This window comes from Hibiscus syriacus, unplaced genomic scaffold, assembly GCF_006381635.1.
Source record: "Hibiscus syriacus cultivar Baekdansim isolate YM2019G1 unplaced genomic scaffold, ASM638163v2 tig00110108_pilon, whole genome shotgun sequence".
NCBI lineage: Eukaryota > Viridiplantae > Streptophyta > Magnoliopsida > Malvales > Malvaceae > Hibiscus > Hibiscus syriacus.
In genome coordinates, this window is record NW_024062592.1 from 450,320 (window position 1) to 471,074 (window position 20,755).

General features: G+C 33.1%; 1 protein-coding gene across 1 annotated transcript; it reads left to right on the plus strand.

Annotated features, from left to right (window-relative positions):
• Positions 1-3,759: 3,759 nt before the first annotated feature.
• On the plus strand, positions 3,760-5,638 carry LOC120214816 (polyphenol oxidase I, chloroplastic-like). The gene is made up of 2 exons (XM_039212621.1): positions 3,760-3,884; positions 3,967-5,638. The coding sequence occupies exons 1-2, from the start codon at positions 3,775-3,777 to the stop codon at positions 5,555-5,557; spliced, it is 1,701 nt and encodes a 566-aa protein (XP_039068552.1). The 5' UTR covers positions 3,760-3,774; the 3' UTR covers positions 5,558-5,638.
• The last annotated feature ends 15,117 nt before the right edge of the window (positions 5,639-20,755 follow it).

Genomic DNA, 20,755 nt, shown 5'->3' on the forward strand with positions numbered 1-20,755 from the left:
TTGTATTACTTTGAGCCCTCACATGGTTTAGGCCTTACTTCCTCTCCATCTTTACATCATCTCCTTCAGGATTTTTAATTTTGTCTCTGTTTTGGATTAGGGCTGTTCAAATTAATTCATTACCATTAACTGATGTAGTCGCTACATTTTACAAGTTAATTAATCGAACCGTGAAGGTTTAAGGGATTTAGATAACCAAACCGTTACAATTATCGGTTAACGGTTACGGTTAATGAATTTTGATAAATGGTTAGCCATCGTTTAACAGTTAATAAATTATAATTAATTAATTATATTTTATAGAATAAAATTAGAAATAAAATCAAAATGATTCCTTCAATTATTTTAGTTATCATATTTATCTTATATAGGAACACATTAAATCAAACATACATGGAAGAAATACATAATTTTAAATTATAAAATATAAATATACACTTAAGATTTTAAACTGTAAAAAAAATGAATATACCTCATAATATATATATATATATATATAAATAACTACGCTTTTTACAAATATATATGTTTCTATCGTCATAAATTTTATGATATTTGAAAAATTTTAAGTTGTGTTTTGTTGAAAAATATACTACTAGGTTAACCATATGTTACCCTATAATCGAACCGTTAATAACAATTTATTGTTTATGCTACGCAACTATTCCCAAGCCTTCTGATAAATCTTCCCCAAGATCTTTGCCCTCTGTTTTTGTTGGGTATTCTCTCACTCGAAAAATATGTATTCTATTCAACCTTGTCACCAAATCTTTTTTTTTTTTTGTAAACCGAGATATTGTCTTCTTTGAAAATGTTTTTCCATTTCAGCTTGCATCCGATAGTTTTTTCTTCTTCTCATCCTAATGTTTCAGATTTAGAATTTTTACATATTGCTTTTCCTTCTTTACCTGAACCCTCTTCTTCACTACTATTTGCTTTTGTGCCTGCATCATCATCCCCTACATCATCACCACCTCTTCCTGAACCGTCTCCATCATTATCATCACTTGTGCCTGAACAATCTCCCTTGATTGTACCATCATTATCATCTATTGGTTCTGCTGAGTCTGCAGAGTATAGAAGCATGACAATTGACACCTACAACTTCATAAGTCGTTTGGTTGAAAGGTCTGTTGAAAGAACTTGGAGTTGATGATAACAAGCCAATAAAATTTTTTAGTGACAATAAGGTAGCCTTGTAGATTGCTGTTAATCCTGTATGCCATGATAGAACAAAGCACATAGACATAGATTATCACTTTGTGAGAGAAAAGATTCATAAGGGTTTGATCCAAATTGAACATGTTACTACCACAGAGCAGCATGAAGACATCTTCACCAAAGCCCTTGGAGTTTCACGGCATGAATATTTGTTATCCAAGTTAACGATGAAAGATGTATTTTCACCCACTAACTTGAGGGGATTGTTGAGAGATAGGTTGTTACTGCAGTTATAAGCTAGTTGTACAGTTATAAGAAGTTATGATTAGTTGATAGCAGGGAGTTAGCTAGTTTTGTTATATAATGGAAAAATAATGTGGGAAATTAACTTTTTTGAAAAAATTGATTTACAATTCAAATATTTAACAATAGTATCAAAATGTTTAAAAAAATAAAATTTTCAACTCTAAATTTTTTTATACATAAAAAAATAAAAATCTATAAAGTTTAATCTTATTATTTATGTATTATTTGAATCGTGACAAAAAGCTAAGAAATAATAAAAAGTATATGAACTATGTTTGATTAAATTAGACCAACAACCAGTTGGTCTAGTAGGATGAGGCACTAGGTCTTTTAAGTAAGGTCAGAGGTTTAAATCCTGAAGTTTGCGAATGAAGTAAACTGGGTTGGGAGGGTCGCCCTCGCCTTTGCAGTACCCTATCTGAATTAGTCGGTTAATAGATCAAATATCAGTGATTAATTCAAAAAAATAGAACAAAAATTGCATCTACAATTTTTATATACGGTGAGAATTCGAATCCTGACGTTTGTGAAGGGAGCAAATTGAGTTGGGAGGGTCGTCCTCGCTTCTGTAATATCATATCGGGATTAATTAGTCAATATATCAATACCAGTGATTAATTCCAAAAAAAAATAAGGTGACACGTGATGAACCACCTATTTTATGTGTCATTAAATATGTTTTTTATTTTAAAATTATCTTATTTAAAATATCTTGTTAGAAATATCAATAAATAATAATATTTATATTTCTTTTTTTTTATCTTTGTATGTTTCACTTTTTAATACCTATTAAAATAGATCTATCAATTATATTTTAAAGATAATTTTATTATTTCCTTTAATCAAATATATCTCCTATGTACAAAATCAATATAATACAAATTATAAGGAGAGAATAATAGAGTTCTTTTTTTGAGGTTAACGTGAGTAGTTGTGCTATTTGTTTGTCTAATCTTTATATTTTTGCATTATTTTATGAAACACGTCCGGTGTAAAACTTGTGTGTAATTTTCTTCCATTTGGGTTATCTTGAAAGTTTGAACTTGAATTTTTTTTTATGTTACCATGGTGATGACATCATTTTTAGCGTATTTTATAATTATTTTAAATGTAGATAGACTTTTTTTTGTTCTTCCATTTTTTTTCTTTCGGTATAGATTTTTTTTTCAAAATCTCTTCAAAATTTATGAAATGAAACTCAATAATTCTATATTTTTTGGGTTTGAGGTTTTCTCGGATTTGAAGTGTTTGGGGTGTACTTTTTTTTATCAAAAATTTGAATAACAAAAAATTATTTTTTGAGAAGCAAATAATATACTTCAAAATTAGTTTATGAGACGACCTCTAAAGAGATCAAAATAGAATATTGAATATTTAGATGATTTTTTTAAACAAATTTCATGAAAAAATAACCCGTTGAAAAAAATAGAAGTAAAATATGAATATTTCATAACGACTGAAGACAGATAACGAGTACTCAACAATAATAATTTAAAGACAACAATAACAACAACAAAACCCTATTCTCATAAGCAATGGGGTAAGGGGGAAGTAGGGTAATAGGCTGCCCCCAACTCTAGGTTGAGAGCAGCTTTCGTGGAAGATCTCCGGCAGTCAGAAAATTAAAAATAAAGATAAAATATAATACGTGTATAAATAAATAAATACATAGGTGAACAGTCTTTATATGCACGTCTGTAATGGGAAGTAATCACTGCAAATAAATCTATGCGTTAAAATCTCTGTATATAGACAAAAACGTAAATCTCAGCTAAATTTAAAAAGAAGAAACATGAAGAGAATAATTCACAGTAGTCAGCGATAGCAAGGTACGAGAAGGAATAAAGTCAAAAGGATTAAAACCTAAACTAAGGAAACACTAATTCGCTACCCTAGTTCTAGACCTTTATAAATTCCAATAACATAAATGTATAAAAAGTAGAAGTTATGGAAATTACTACAAAGACATTAAAAGGAAGACAGAGATGCTACACCCTATAGCTGTGACTCACACTACTCGACTACGCTGATCTTAATTCTCCATACTTTCCTATCATGTCATTTCCTCGTTAAGGGCTAAATCCTTCAATTTGGCTAGACCTGCCATGTTTGTATCTTACGACTGGCTTCTCTTATCACAATGATACATAAATTAAACCTCGGTACTTAATGTCTCTTATCATAATGTCGTTGTTGTCGTCATCGTTTCCTATTTAAATCTCCTCATAACCAAGGAATTTCATTGAACAGCTGAATCGAAACTCGCCCGTTGATTCAGTTTGTTCATCATTTAAGCAAGGTTTAGCCATGGCAGAAAGAAAATGGATTCTTATAGTTTCTTTAGCTTTCATCGTACTCGTGTCTTCTTCTACTTCTCGAATCATGAAATCTTCTCAACTTCAGTATTCATACATGGGGTATTTTTCTATGTTCGACAATCATATGAATTCGGATTATGATATGTTTTTGTTTATCACTGTGTTTATTTTGATTGTTCAGGGAACTAACGAGCATGATACTGGGTAAGCTTCGATTCTGGGCAACGTTCAACAATGGCGTCGACGACAACGCTGCAAAGAGTAGAGCTATTGGGCCGAATATGACAGCCTGCCACCACTCGTATGGCCGACCGGATCTTCTGGTTTACTGTTGCCCACCGGGATTCGAGAAATCGGTACCCTTTGTCGATTTCGAGTTCCCCGATCCTCGGTCGCTGGTTAGACTTCGCCGTCCGGCACACCTTTTGAACGAGAGCTACATCGCCAAATACAACAAGGCGTTATCGATAATGAAGTCGTTGCCCTACGACGACCCTCGAAGCTTCGCCCGTCAAGCTGAGTTACACTGCCAGTTCTGCACCGGCGCGTACGAGCAACTAAACCACTCCGACTCCTCGGTGAACATCCACCGTACGTGGCTGTTCTTCCCCTGGCACCGCATGATGATATACTTCCACGAACGAATCCTTGGTAGCCTCATCGACGACGACTCGTTCAGGTTGCCGTTTTGGGCTTGGGATATCCCCGAAGGAATGCCGATACCGGATTATTACGTCAACAAGAAGTTAGCTTTCTTTCATACGGAGCGCGACTTCTCGCATTTTCCACCACGGGTTGCCGATTTAGCTTACAGCACCGATCAAAATCATCCCCATGTGAGCAACGATGAACAAACTGATGTGAACTTGAAGTTTATGCATACTCAAATGGTCTCCGGCGCGAGAAAAACGGAGTTGTTCATGGGATGTGCATATAAAGCACACGACGGCTACTGTAATTCACCCGGAACCATCGAGAGTGCGCCGCACAACACTTTGCACACATGGATCGGAAGCAGCTTCAACCCTGGAAGAGAAGACATGGGCAAGTTTTACTCGGCCGCGAAAGACCCGATTTTCTATGCTCATCATTCGAACATCGATCGGCTGTGGGAAGTTTGGAGAGAAATTAATGATCAACGGTTAGATATCACCGATCCCGATTGGCTCGACTCTTTCTTTTTCTTCTACGACGAGAATTTAAAGTTAGTCAAGAGTAAAGTTCGTGATGTTCTCGATATCACGAAACTCGGTTATTCATACGAGGAAGTCGACCATCCATGGCTGAGCCACCGTCCCCCACCGTCGGTTCCGCCGAAACAAGCTCGACAGATGTTAAAACTTAAAGAAAACAAAAAACCAGTTTTGGCATCCGATTTCAGGCCCGATGGGCGAGTGTTGGACGGTATCATCACAGTGAAAGTTTCCAGGTCGATGAAGAGGGAGAGCAAAGAGGAGGAAGAAGAAGAGGCCATTGTCGTGTACGGCATTAAAGTTAAAGGAAACGATTACGTGAAGTTCGATGTGTACGTAAACTTAAGCGACGAAACGAAAATGAACCCGAAGTTCAGGGAATTCGCCGGCACCTTTGCGCACATCCCCGGCGGCGGCGACGCGATGAAGAAGAAGGTAAAGCTTAAATTGGGAATTTCGGAACTGTTGAAAGATTTGGAAGCCGATGAAGATGAAAGCATCCGGGTAACTTTGTTGCCGATGACGGTGACTTGTACAAATGTATCCATCGAAGGGATACAGATCGACTACATCAAATGAATTAATTCATGTTATTACAAACAAATAAAAAAATCAAATCATGTCTTTATTACAAAATTAATGTAAAATAAAACAAGAAAATTAATTGTTGTCGGAGACGTAGGAGTAGAAAGGACGGTTAAGATTCCGATTCGATTCCGATTCCGATTTCCGATCTTAATCGGTTGGATCGGTTGATTTGTTAGTGTGTTTTCTTTACTGATTTAATATAAAATATTATTTAATATTGTGATAAAAGTAGATAGTTGGTTTGATATAATTTCTGTCTACAATTCCGTGGAAAACATGGTTATATATTTATTTAAAACTATGACCAAATAAATTAGTTTGAAATAAGTTAAGTATAATAATAGATATTATATTGATTTAAACGTTCACGTGTAAGACTAAAAAGTATTATATTTTTTAAAATATTATTTTGTACTAATATTTGAATTAATAGATATTGATTTAAACGTTTAGGTTTCTTGACACGTATGTTCATGTTATTTGTATGATAGGTATACACATGTTTATATTTTTTATTCACACGTTTTAATATATTGTACTTCAGATTTGAGACACGCTAGATTGATAAACTATGTGACTGATATAATAATAAGAATAATTTGAGAATTTAATTAAAATATTTTGAAACTTATTGTCCAATTTAAGAATTGAACGAAAATTTGAAGTCGATCGATGTTGTTAACTGAAATTATAAATAGAAACAATATTATATACCACTCTCGAATTGGTCGACCCGTCGCATACATTTCATTCTTCGCTTAAGGATTGAAGTTCTAAGGTACCGCTCACTAATAAATTTTTTCAATGCATATTTTAAAAAAGGCTTAATATTTTTTTAAATGTCTAAATTATACTTCAAATTATGTTTTGATACTTAAAGAATTTTTTGTTAATAATATGTGTCTAATGTTTTCTCTGTTACCATCTTAGGTGTCTGTAGATTAAATTTTGTTGTTAACGAACACGTGTCACCCTCGTATGTTTTTGAAATTTTTATTTAAAAAAACTAAAATTATTATTATTTTAAAAAAAACCCTATATTTTTATTCTTTTCACAAAACACTCCAAAATCATAAACCCCAAATACTCTCAATTCTCTAACCCAAATTCCGACCAAGCCCCTACCGATGATGAAACCCACTACCGACCATCCCTAACTCAAAGTTCGATGAAGCCCAGCCACCGTCTTCAATCGATTTACGACGATTGGTGCCCATTGTTTTCAATTTTACGCATGATTTCCAGCGATTTGTAACTGATTTTTGTCCGACGACAAATTTAAGGGTGACGACAAGGGACTTGACAGTAGTGGAGTCTGATGACCGGTGGGTATGCAGCTGACGACGACAACAATGGCTGACAAAAGAGTTGAATGATTTGGGTTTCGAAATCTAGTGGTCATTTTGATATTTTGAAACATTTGAGTTTTTAAACAATAATTTTGTTTTTTTAGAAAATAAAAATTTCATAAAAATTGAAAGCGACAAGTGCCAATTAACGCATGTTGATTTTAAATGGTCGTTACAACCCATGGACCTAAAAGTATAATGAGAAAATATTAGATACATACTTTGAGTGAAAAAAAAAATTAGACACCAAAACATAATTTGAGGTATAATTTAGAAACTAAAAAGTATATTAAGCTTTAAATTTTTTTTGGAAGAATTGATAAAATATTAAGATATCTATCCAATCATTCTGTCTATAAATTATGATATTTTTTTATATATTTTTTAAAGAGGCTTTTGCTTTTTAACTTTTTGCTTTTATTATTATTTTTATTATTTTAGGTGAGATCTAGACAATCTGAGAGAGGTGCCACTTTTTACTTTTCAATGTCTCATGGTAGCATGTGGGATTAAGAATAATATTATAAAAATATCAAATGCTTTGATTTAAAAAATAATAATAAACAATGAAAAGTTATTTTCTTTTAGATTTATCTGTGACAATCATATATGTTGATGTATAAAGTTGGGTGTTCATAAGGATTGATATTTACTTTTTTTTAATTTGACATATAATATTTCAATAATTTAATATATAAATATCACATTAATAATATGCGTTAATCATTAATTAGTTAACAATTTTATCCATCAAAAGTTATTTTAATAAAAGATTAAAGTATTGAGGGCTAAAGTGATGGATAATACAACACTCGATGCTAGTCAATACTAACTTTTTAATTTCATAGTAATATTATTTACTAACATAAATCACTCTAAAATATAGGGACCAAATGATCATTCTTATAATTTTGGGACTAATTTTAATATTATGTATTAATATTTTTATAAAACAATTTATAAATAAATATAGGAAAATATTAGGATGATGGAATGAAATTTTATTTCATGGTTTTGTTTTGTTTTTTAATAAAAATTATTTCAAAATTTAATATTAATCGTTGGCGTGTGATTCAAAGTGGGGCCCGATTATTGCAGTGTTCGTATGCGAATTGTAATAAATCAAATACTTGGATAATTTTATTTTAGGATAACTGAATATGATTAAAGAAATATGATATTAAAAATATTATTGATTTTTTTTAATAATTTTAGTCAAGTATTATCTAAAATATTAATATTTTATTGAAAATATTAATTTTTTATCTAATTTTTGATAGAAAAATCGGTAAAAAAATAATACTTTAGATAACACTCAATATTATTATTTTCGATAAAAAATAAAATTTTAAGTAATATTATATTAAAAATGTTAAAAAACTAATAATATTTATAATAAAATCTTACTTTAACAGTATATTAGGCTGACTTACTGATACATCCCCGAAGAACTTATGGTGAAATTATTCGTTAAAAGTGGAAATTGCTCATGCCTCGTACAACACTCTTCCAATTTTTCAGGGACACATTGAGAGAAGCATGCGAATCACGTGAGTAATCGTATTTTACATGTCTGAACCGGGTAGGGATGGGACGGACCGGTTTTTTTAACGTCCCGTTCTAATGAATTTTAGTTTTTTTTCTTAGATTAAAATCCTAATCCTGATCTATTCGGTTTGAATATATTATATTTTAAAATAATATATTTTAAATAATATATTTATAATTATTTATTATATTTTAAAAGGTTAAAATAATATATTTTATAATATTTTTTATATTTTTAAGGTAAAATGGTACATGAGGCCCTCATACTTTTTTAAAAAAACTTATGTGGCCCTTGTCATTTATTTTGCACCTAATGTGAACCTCAAACTTAGAAGAAAAAAAACTTAATGTGGTCCTTTAACTAACAGTTTTATCATTGATCGTTACGGTGCTAATGTGGCACTTACGGTGTTAACGTGGTGGTCCACGGTGGTTGGTGATATGGAAGATGATGTGGCAAATGGGCTAGATTGATTTTTTTGGTCCAGTTCGAGGGTCCAATTGGGTTATTTTAAAGTTTAATGACTTATTTGATTTTTCAAAATAAAATATTTTAGATTTTAAATTTAAACTATAAAAATATAAACAATTAAATATAAAATAATAAAAATAAAAATTAGATTACTAATATTTCTCTCTCTCTCTATATATATATATTTAAAAATTTTAAAAATTAAATTACTAAGAAAATATGAAGAATAAAAATGAACAACTTGAACTTTTATTTTAATTTTTTGTTTTCTTATGCAACTATTTGCGTATAGGAAATGTGGGACTCTGATTATTTTAGGCATTTAGTTTTACGTAATGGTGAGTAAAACTTGACTCGACTCGAAAAGTTATTTTTTCAACTCGATTCACTTAAAAAAATTCGACTCGAATTAACTTCGAGTTGTAATTTCATAAACTCGACTCGACTCAAAAAAAACTTCAAGTTCAAATCGAGTGTATTTTACAACTCGAATAACTCGAAATTTTTACTAACTACTAGATTGATTTTCAATTTTGAGTCGAAGCTTGAGGCAAGTCCCTCGACTTTATATGGTATACGTAAATCACATATGAAAACAATACAAATATATATATTATATATATATATATATATATATATATATATATATATATATTGTATATGATTATAAAATTATTTAAATAAGAATCCAATGATGTCATAATATTGTAAATATTTTTAATTAAATTTAAATAGAAATTCAAAAATTGACTCAACTCGACTCGAATTTTATAAATTCGACTCGACTCGAAAAAATTTCAAGTTAATTCCGAGTTATAAAATATGATTCGTCAACTCGAATAACTCGAAATTTTTTGAAATCAAATGTTTTATTTCTATTAAATTTGTAGATAATATAATAATTTATGTTGATTGTGTTATAAATACATAATTTTAGGTTTGAAGTATTCATGATACTTTATTAACATTAAAAAAATTAGGTGTCAAATTAAACATTAAAACCAGATTCAGAGACCAAAATATATATTTTCCCAAAACAAAACACATATAAAGAAGATAATAATTAGGAAGCGTCGGTGGTTGCAGTAAATGGAAAACATGTTTTTCTCGACATGTTTTGAGTATTGGTGGTCTGTCACTTCCATGGACGGTTCTTAAAATGTTATCTACACGATGCCTGTACGAAGAGGAACAGATTATTAAATAATATTTATTGTTACTGTTGTAATTTTAATTCTGGTAGGTTCGGAATTGGGATTATACTTAAATAATATATTAGAGTCGTCACTGATCATTTAAAATTAAGTGATTGAATACCTTAATTTACTGCTTTACCTGATTCACGTTTTACCATAAATGTATCGGATTCGACAGTCGATTATAGTCAATGAAGGATTAGCACTCTCGTACTGCCCTTTCGGTAACAATTTAATTTTACGGTTGCCTTAATTATGTAAATTAAAATTTGAAATTTGATCTGAATTACTTACCTTTGATTTGATTAAAATTGTCCTATAAAAAGTCAAAATAAAGTTAAATAATAAAATAAAATAAAAAATATTAAATAAATAAAATAATTAAAAGAAAATTCAAATTAAAAAGGATTAAATTGAAAAGAATCGAAATTCAAGGATCAAATTAGTATTAATTGAAAGCTGCTAGAAGAAAATAAAAGTTAGGGGTTCAATTGCATAAATATAAGAAATATAAATAGGGATTAAATTGAATTAATTCAAAATTCAAGGTCGAATTTATAACAGGTGACCAAAATGAATAACACATCAAAATACAAGGATTGCTGAAATAATTTAAGAATTTCATAATTGCACAGGAGTCTTGTAACATACATTCCCCGTATACCCTTTTGTACACGAGATATAGATGTCCCATTACTTTTGAAATCTTTCTTCTTTTTAAAATCACGTAAATATATATATATATATATATATTTCTTTTTGAAAACATAACATTTTAATATAAGACAAAATATTGATCTCAAACTGTTATAAATTCTACTTAACTAAACTTAAAAAACATTTAAATATTGTGATTACATGCCAACGAAGTTTTTTTTCCAAAATAAACTAAATTGTCTAGGTGTCACGGATAAGTCCACCTTAGTTGATGATCACCACAGCTACAAAAGCACTCTTTACTCAGTTAATCTTTGCTTTTACCTACTCGTGAGAAACAACACACGTTAAGTAATTACTTAGTGAGATATAACATGGTAAAGAACATTAAAGGATACATAAGTATCTCATAGTTATATGACTTCAAACTAAGTTATAACATCCATATGAATTATTGAAGTCCTTCATATCTTAGCCAAATCTAGGTCATTTAAACTCATAACAAATTTTAGTATGTCCAACATACTTCTCGTTAATTCATTAACTTCAATTTTGTCTTTTTCACGTATGAACACATCCATTTATACATTTTAATTATGACATCCTTTCATGTCTTAATTCATCCTTTCATGCATTTTAATTATGACATCCTTTCATGCCTTAATGCATCCTTTCATGCATTTAATTATGGCATCCTTTCATGCCTTAATGCATCCTTTCATGCATTTTAATTATGGCATCCTTTCATGCATTTTACATATTCTAAAACTCGTTTATAATATTCTTTCCATACAGATAAAGATATCATAATCACCATTTTAGACATATATAAATTTAAAGCATACTAAATTGAATCTTTATCATATAGCATACTTATATTAGAGTACTCACCTGATAGTCCTCGCTAACAAAGTGTAGAGACTTCTGACTAATCAACAACTTTATTTTTATCCATTTTCTTGCTAGATTTTGGAGCTTGGTTCCAATCTACACAATTATCCATTAAGTACACATAACATACCAATGTTAGTATACTCCTTACTTGTATTTTAAGAATATTCAAAATATCAGTATCTCGATTTCTATAACAATTTCAACCTAATTAACCGTTCCAAGCTTAATGTTGAAACCCTAGCCTTGTTGGGCTCACCGGGTCACTTGCTGGGTCAGGCTTGCCCACCCGATTGGGCTCCTTGCTGAGCCCCTTGGAATGTTGGACTTAGAACTGAAATAAGAAAAATAAAATAAATAAAATGAAAATAATAATAATAAATGGAAAATAAAATGCTAATAATAATATGTATATATTAAAAAAACGTTTTTAAAAACTATATGCTATATGTTTTCAAAAATACGTTTTCAAAAACTATATATATACGTTTTCAAAAGAAATTTTAAAAACTACATATTATATGTTTTCAAAATGTTGTTCTTAAAATTATACATTATATGTCTTCCAAAACCGATTTAAAAAACCATATATCATATGTTTTTTTAAAATATGTTTTCAAAACTATATATTATACGTTTTCAAAAACGTGTTTTCAAAACCATATTATATACATTTTCAAAAACCGATTTTTTTTTAAATTTTGTTTTCAAAAACTGTCTTCTAAAACTTATATATATGTTTTCAAAAGTATTTTTAAAAACTATACTATATTATATAAGCCCCGGACGAAAATGAGTGACTACAACTATAATTTATTATTATGTAATATACTCTTAATATTTAATTGAGTAATTGTTTTAATTTTTATACTTTTAAATTTCTTTAATATTTAATATTTTATCTTTAATTAAAATGATATTTTTCATTATTTATTGATATATTTCAAAATGCAAGGACTGATCGATAGATGCAGTAGATAAAGGAGGTTTATCTTTAGTTATTGTATTAGATTATATTTGATTGCTTGATTTCATGTCTAACGTGTACAAAGGAAACGAACATTTTTTAAACATATAAACATGTTATTTGGAAAAAGGATAACAACACGTGACACTTTGGATAATATTAATTCAATATATATATATATATTTCATACGTAAAAGGTTAAGTAATTGAATCTTCAACTTATTTATTGATAAAAAATACTATGCAAGCCAACTCAGATTGTGAGCCTTGAACGTTGATGGAAAGTAATAAGATGTAAATGAATAAGTTAATGTAATTGATTCTGTCGTAGACTATTACACCAATTGGAATATTCTTCCAAATTTAAGACAATAACAAATCATAAAGAATAATGAATGTCGGAGAAGCAATGTTAGCTAAAAACCATAAACAATTGATGTCGGAGAAGCAACCGCAATGGCACTACTGTCTAGAGGGGCTTTTGAATTTTTTAGGTGCAGGTCGAAGCCACCCTCTCCCTCCGATCGTGTTCTTAGTCAAAAACGGTGCAACTTCTGGTTGCGATAGCCGGTGTGACCATGGAACCCTCTTCGACATAACCGCTCCGGGACCATAACATTTATATTCACCGTAATACGCTGTACTGTCGTACGAATTATGTTAAATTAAAGTTGAACGGTACTGAAATTGTAATTAGACCTTTATTGTTAGATGATGTACCTATGCTTGGTTGGATCTTGCCAATCATCCCATCCTTGAGGTGCAGTAACATTGGACATGTAGGTGTATGCAAGGATATACCTATAGTTGGGATGAAGTTGAAATGTTCAAAAGTTTGGAGACTAATTTAGAACGAATATTATAGTTTGAAGATGAAATTAAAATATTCAGAAATTTATCAGTTGGTAGAGCGCAATGCTCTTAATCTTGTGGTCGTGGGATCGAGTTCCACGGTAGGTAATTCATATTCTGACTGCCGGAGGTCTCCCACGGAAGTTGCTCTCAACCTGGCGTTGGGGGCCACATGAACAACTTGTGCGCATTGGATTGGTCTCTTGTAAATGCTTAAGTCATTTGTTTATGGGTACATTATGTAAATGGTTGTCCCTTGTTCCCATATGTAATGGGGTAAGGGGGAGATAAGATAGTAGGATGCCCCCAACACTAAGTTGAGAGTAGCTTCCGTAGGAGACCTCCAAATTATGAAATGTGCTCCATGAGACTCGATCCCACGACCTCAAGATCAAGGTTAAGAATCTTGTGCTCTACCAATTGAGCTGGATGGTCATTTCACATTATGTAATTAACCATATATTTATAAATCATAAACTACTAGCTTTAAATATGAAGATGTATATTCCCGAGAAGTTAATGTTGTCACTGATGCTATAGCCAAATTGACTGATAGCTAGGGGTGTTCATTCGGTTAAAACGGTGGCCGACCAAACCGAATTATCATTAACCGAATTAACCTAACTTTTTTTTCTTTAACTGTTAACCGAACCGAACTTTTTTTTTAAATATTAACTGAACCAAATAAATTTCGATTAATTCGGTTAAATTTTGAATTAACCAAATTTTTTTAAAAATTTTCTAAATATATAAAAATGATTTTTTTTAAAATTAAAAAAAACAATTTACAATTAATTTAAATAATATATAATTATAAAATAAAATTTTATATGTATTTTAAATTAATTAATATTGATTTAAGTTTAAAAGTTATTGAATCCTAAATTATTAATTGTGTTTTAAATAGTTTGGGCTGAGCCCATATGTTATATATAATATATTTAAAATTTAAAATTTAATTTCGGTTAATTCAATTAATTAACCGATTTTGAACCGAATTAACCGTTAACCGAATTCTAAAAAATATTAACCATTCCCGACCGAACTAATTCAGTTCGATCGGTTAATTAAGTTAAAACCGAAAAATGAACACCCCTACTGACAGCTCTTCCTTTTTTATAAAGACTTATGAATACCTTCCCTTAGTTATTTCTTTACTTGCTCGGGACAATTAGACCCACCATATGTGCGTTTAGCTTAGTAATACTTTAGTCCTCTCTAAAAAATTAAGATACTAAATTCTTAAAAATATATTTTGAATTTTTTTCATGATGATTAATCATAAACAAATTAATATAATCTTCCTTTGTTTACTATCTTTTATAGATTTTAAATAAAACGATCGACCTCTTTTTCTTAGTGAAATTTCATATTTTTTTTCAGTCAGTATAAAATGATCGATCTCTTCATATAAATGATTCATGCATCCAACATTATATGAAGGTCGTAGTTATTTTCAAGATGTATCTCTATAGTGGAGCAGGTGGGTGATAAGATGTCAGATTTATTGATAGACTAATCCATAGTGAATATTGAAAACGCTCATTATGGGGTAACCTTTTCAAATGATTTATTTTATTTAAAATATCAAACTAGAATCCATAACCTTATTCAATGTCTCGTCCCACTAACAAACCAGTTGTTGGTATCGGAATGTAATCTTTAGATCCTAAAACACTATATACCCTTTTCTAATTGAACTAAATATAATCTAATTAAAACTTGAAATATGAGGGAGTCTCGATTAATTTTAGAGTTAAATCGAATCGAATTGTTTTTAAAATACTATTTTTTCTATTTATAAGATTTAAATTGATATCTTAATTAAAATTCGTTAAATCCCTTCTCACTTTGGCATTAATTTATAATATTTAGCATTGTTTAAGGAGATAATTCTAATAAAGGAGATTAGGTCCAAAGGCTTTAGCATTTATGGATCAATAATGACCAATTCCAAAGTCATGAAACCCATTACCGATATGGATTGTAACAACCCGAATATTTACAAAATAATATTAATTGAAATTGGAGGTAAATTGTGAAAATGGGTGAAATTAAGTGACTAAATTAAATTTATGGAAACTTGTATTTTGAAGTAAAGGAAATTCAGGGACCAAGCCCTGAATTTCCCCAAAACTGTCGGTAAGCTTGATGATTTAAGCGTGATTTCTGATTTACAATCAAAAACACAAAGGTTATTCCTTCAATTTTCTTCCTCTCACACCTCCACTTTCAAGTCCAATCCAAACGCCGTCCGAATTTCGATCGTTGTTTTGAAAACCACCGTTGTGTTCATCATCGAGCGAGGAACAAATCCTTCAAATTAATTGAAGCGAAACGCGGCCACAACGTCGGGAATTTCCAGTCAAAGTAGCGACGGTTTTTGTTAGCTCTATCGCCGAGAAATCTTAAATTCACTGCTGATCGTTGCTCCGTTTACGACACCTCCCGCACCATCGTGTTCCTTGTGCCGTTCCGAGTTCATCAGTGTCAACCTTGTCCGCCGTAGACGGCGGCGCGTGAGGGGGTAGTGCAGTCAAGAGTCGGCCGATTTGAAATCGAGCTCTCCGCCGTTCAAAAATTTGAACCGATCGTTGTAAGTATCTCGAAATCGCTCAAAATAATTTTTAGAAATTTTCCAGGATTTTAGGGCCCCCTGAGGACGCTTCACGCGCCACACGCGCCGCGCAGGGCGAGTGGCTGCTGGAAACCGGTTTAACCGGTTTTCAACCGGTTTGACCGGTTTCAACCGGTTGACCGGTTTCAACCGGTTTGACCGATCTGACCCGACCCGACCGTTGACCCGACCCGACCGTTGACCGTGACTGTTGACTTTCTTTGACCAAAACTTAAAATGGCTTTGACCGAGCATTAAACGACCGTTAATCTTTTCCGAGTATACCTATCCTGATAGTTTTCGACGTGCCGAATCCGTTTCCGTGGTCCGTTTTGTCAAATTCGAATCCAAAGGTCTCCAAATCTACGGTCAAAGTGGTTGACTTTGACTTTGACCAAGAATTTGAATTTTCGAAAAGTCATACTTTATGTTTTTTGACGTCCTGATTCCGATTCCGCAATCCGTTTGGCCAAATTCAGACTCGAAATACCTCAAATTGATAGTCAACAAAAAAATACGTATACTTAAGAAGTTTAGCTTTGAACAATTAAATAGGATTTGAGACTGATAAATATTATTGTTTGAAGGTACAAGAGACTCTCTGGATCGTTCGAAAGCTCGACCCAGCTCTTCTAGATCAGTTAAACCACGTGTGCCAGTATTCACCCGTTCGAAAACTGTAGCAGAGCGTGGAAACCAGCAATCAGTAGATTTGTTATTTGAATCTATTGTCGAGGTGTGTTCCCTACTTATACTGAACTGTTTTATTGGTTTTAATATGTGGTACACCGAATTCATGGGTATTGTTTTATTGATGCACCAATTAATGTGACAATTTATGGAATATGGCTGCTATCTAATTTTTGTTTTGAAATGGTATATGATTACCATGTTTTTGGATTTATGGAATTTATGTCACGGTGCAATTGAATTTTGGAATTGAATTACGATGGAATAGCTCTGATCAAGCTAACTGGCCTAATGTGACTCTTGAGGGCCCTAAGATGTTTCATTAGGTCAGCTTTCCTTTGCTGTGTGCTTAGGGTAAGCTATATGGACTTATGACTTGGGCTTAAGGATACAAGCTTCAGAGCCTATCCTTAAGTCGGCTTTCTTTTGCTATGTGCATAAAGTAAGCTATATGGAAAATAATTTTGGGAACTCTGATGGTGTACCAGAAAAGGGTTTAAACTATGATTTTCAAAAAGTTAAACTCTTACGAATTTGTGAGATTACTGGACTATGATTTGTATTGTGATTTATGGAAATGTTGGGACACACTGAGCATAGCTCACCTTTTGAAAATGTTTTCCCCCTTTCAGATACTGTTGGTTAGATACCTTGGTTCGAGCACTTGGAGGATCACATATCTCTTGAAGTAAATCAGATTGTAAGTTTTATCTGGCAAGTTGACTTATTTTGGTGACATGGACCTTATTTTAAAATATCAGATTTTATAATGATAACTCTTTGCTAATACTGCTCGGTTTATTGTGATTTTGAATTGAAGACATGTTTTAAATTAAATTATTATTTATTGGTACTATATTTACGTTGGATTTTGATAGTATAATTTGTTTATAATTTCATGTTATTTATAATGTGATTTTATATTGATGGAATAACGGTGCGAAAAATGTCTTTAATAATCATAATGTGATCCACTAGACTTAGTCGAAACGCTTAGGCCGGGTCTAGGGGGTTACATTTATTGGTATCAGAGCTTTTGGTTTTTAACCCTCTGACTGTATGAGTCCACATTGAAAATACGGTTTTGAAATATTTACAAAACGAGTTACTAAGGCCATGTCACAAAGTTATTAAGATTTAACTATGTTTGAGACTCCAAGTGCTATCTAACCCTAAGTTTATCTTTAGTAAACTTGAGAGATCCATCAAAATGAGTGCTAGACGTAGTCGTCGAACTAGCCTGGACGAGGTCGAGTGGCTAGATTCGCAGATCCGATCGATGAGATACGGGTAGATCCCCCACCTCCGATAGGTGATCATACTCTACGACCCCAACGGATCTGCCTCCTGCGCTGGTATTGCTGACTACACCGATAATAGGAGCGACGATATTGAGTCAGAGTCTACCGGAGTTGCTTTGGATGAGAATTTGGTAGACAATTTCTGCAGTTAATACAGGGAGCAGTCAGAGCTACTGGTGTTTGTATCTGAGGTTCCTATTTCGCAGACTTTGATTGCCAATGGAGTTAGAACTTTTGGGGGACAGATAGGTGGAACTCCTACTGAAGCTGAGGATGGCTCCAGGATACAGAGAGACGCATGGATCAGTGGGTTTGGACTCAACTAAGAGATATCAGGGTGCTGTGGCGATGTTATGGCAATGCCTATACTTGGTGGGGGAGTCACCAGTAGTGTTCCTACCGATCGTTGACCTGGAATTTCTTTAAGGATTGCTTCGGAGCCGTTTTCTGGGAGAGCGCTACTTAGCTCAGAGACGACAACAGTTTCAAGACCTGGTTCAGGGAGACATGAATGTTTCTGAATATGAGATCGAGTTCTGAAGTTGCTGAAGTATGGATTCAGTATGGTACTCGGAGAGAGATCGATGTCGTAAATTTGCCCTTGGACTCAGATACGAGCTGCGTAGGCAAGTTGTAACCCATCAGGATGAGATATTTGATGCTGGTGGGCAGAGCCAAAGATGCGGAAGAGGTGGAGGTTTTAGCTTTGGTAGAAAGCGTGTTGACCAAGATCGATCTAAGAAATTTTCAGGCCCGATGGAGTCATCAGCACAGTCCGGGAAGAGGACTCGTACTTCAGCCCCTCAGAGAAACAATACGTTTCAGGCCTACAGCATCCTCACCTTTAGCTGTCAGTCGAGACGGTTCCTCGTCGTATTATAATGGGACCCTTTGTGAGTATTGTGGTAAACAGCATCAGGAGAGTCGTAAGAAGATGGGTCTTTGCTATCAGTGTGGATCTAGTGGTCATTATCGGAGGGATTGTCCTCAGTTAGTTTCGTTTGAGCAGACCACTACCCAAACTCCTGTGTGTTCACAGACTACAGTACAGACCCCAATTAGAGATCGTAGTCAAGGAAAGACTCGAGGATCAGCGTCCGGACAGACAGTAGAGCCCGACCTCAGCAAAATAGAGGGCCAACAGCTTCTGAGGCTAGACAGCCAGCTTTAGTTTATGCAACTAGACGTCGTGATGACAGAGATGAGCCTGAGGTTATTGTAGGTACATTTACTATTTATTATACCCATACTTTGCATTATTGGACAATGGCTCCACTCACTCCTATGTATCGAGCTCAGTATCTCGAAACCTTCAGATTCCGATCGAGAACACTGAAAATACTGTTACAGTTACAAGTCCAGTAGGACAAGCGGTATTAGTGAATAAAGTATTTCGACATTGTCCTCTCGAGGTTCAGGGAGAAATTTTTCTCGCTGATCTTATGGAACTTCCTTTAGGGGAGTTCGATCTAATTCTTGGAATGGATTGGTTGAATAAACAAGGTAAAGCTGGATTGCGAATACAAGCGGGCTACTCTGAAGACTTCAGATGGTCGGACTGTTGTGTTAATTGGTGAACGGCGTGGTTATCTCTCCAATATAGTTTCAGCGATGGAAATTGATCATATGATCCGGAAGGGATATGAGACCTTCATTGCTTGTATTTTGAACACCAAAGGTGCATTGTCCACGATCGAGGAGATTCGTACAGTTAGCGAGTTTCCTGATGTTTTTCCGGAGGAGTTGCCTGGGTTACCTCCTGATAGAGAGGTAGAGTTCGAGATTGAGACTTATCCGGGTCTTCACCTATTTCTATGGCACCTTATCGTATGGCTCCAAAGGAATTTAAGGAGTTGAAAGTCCAATTGCAAGAATTATTCGATTGAGGATTTATCCGACATAGTACTTCACCATGGGGAGCTCCAGTTCTATTCGTGAAAAAGAGGATGGGTCGCTAAGATTGTATTGACTATCGGAAATTGAACAAGATGACGGTCAAGAATACCCATTACCCAGGATTGATGACTTATTTGATCAATTGCGAGGAGCTACTGTATTCTCTAAGATTGATCTTCGTTCGGGGTATATCAATTGAAAGTTAAAGGATCTGATGTTGCAAAAATGGCCATTCGCACTAGATATGGTCATTATGAATTTTTAGTGATGCCTTTTGGTTTGACGAACGCTCCTGCAGCTTTTATGGATTTGATGAATCGGGTGTTCCGACCATAATTGGATCAATTTGTGGTGGTCTTCATTGACGATATTCTGATCTATTTTCGTACTGAGGCAGAGCATGACGAGCATTTGAAGATCGTTCTGCGGACTTTGAGAGAGCATCGTCTATATGCCAAACTAAGCAAGTGTGAGTTTTGGCTTCAAGAAGTGTCATTTCTGGGGCATATTATTTCTGCGCGAGGTGTTCAGGTTGATCCCAGCAAGATAGAGGCTATTATGAATTGGAAACGACCTAAGAACGTATCTGAAATCCGCAGTTTCTTGGGCTTGGCTGGTTATTATCGACGTTTTGTTGAGGGCTTCTCGATCATTGCTCTCCTTTACAAAGTTGTTAAGGAAGAATGTGTTGTTTGACTGGGGCGAGGCACAACAGGAGAGCTTTGAGAAATTAAAGGTGGTTTTGACTCAAGC

What these genes read in the sequence shown, in the direction of transcription:
- LOC120214816 (XM_039212621.1), top strand. Translation starts at nt 3,775, where the DNA reads ATGGCAGAAAGAAAATGGATTCTTATAGTTTCTTTAGCTTTCATCGTA. An exon ending in CTTCAGTATTCATACATGGG is followed by an intron (nt 3,885 to 3,966) that starts GTATTTTTCTAT and finishes TTGATTGTTCAG; the next exon opens with GGAACTAACGAGCATGATAC.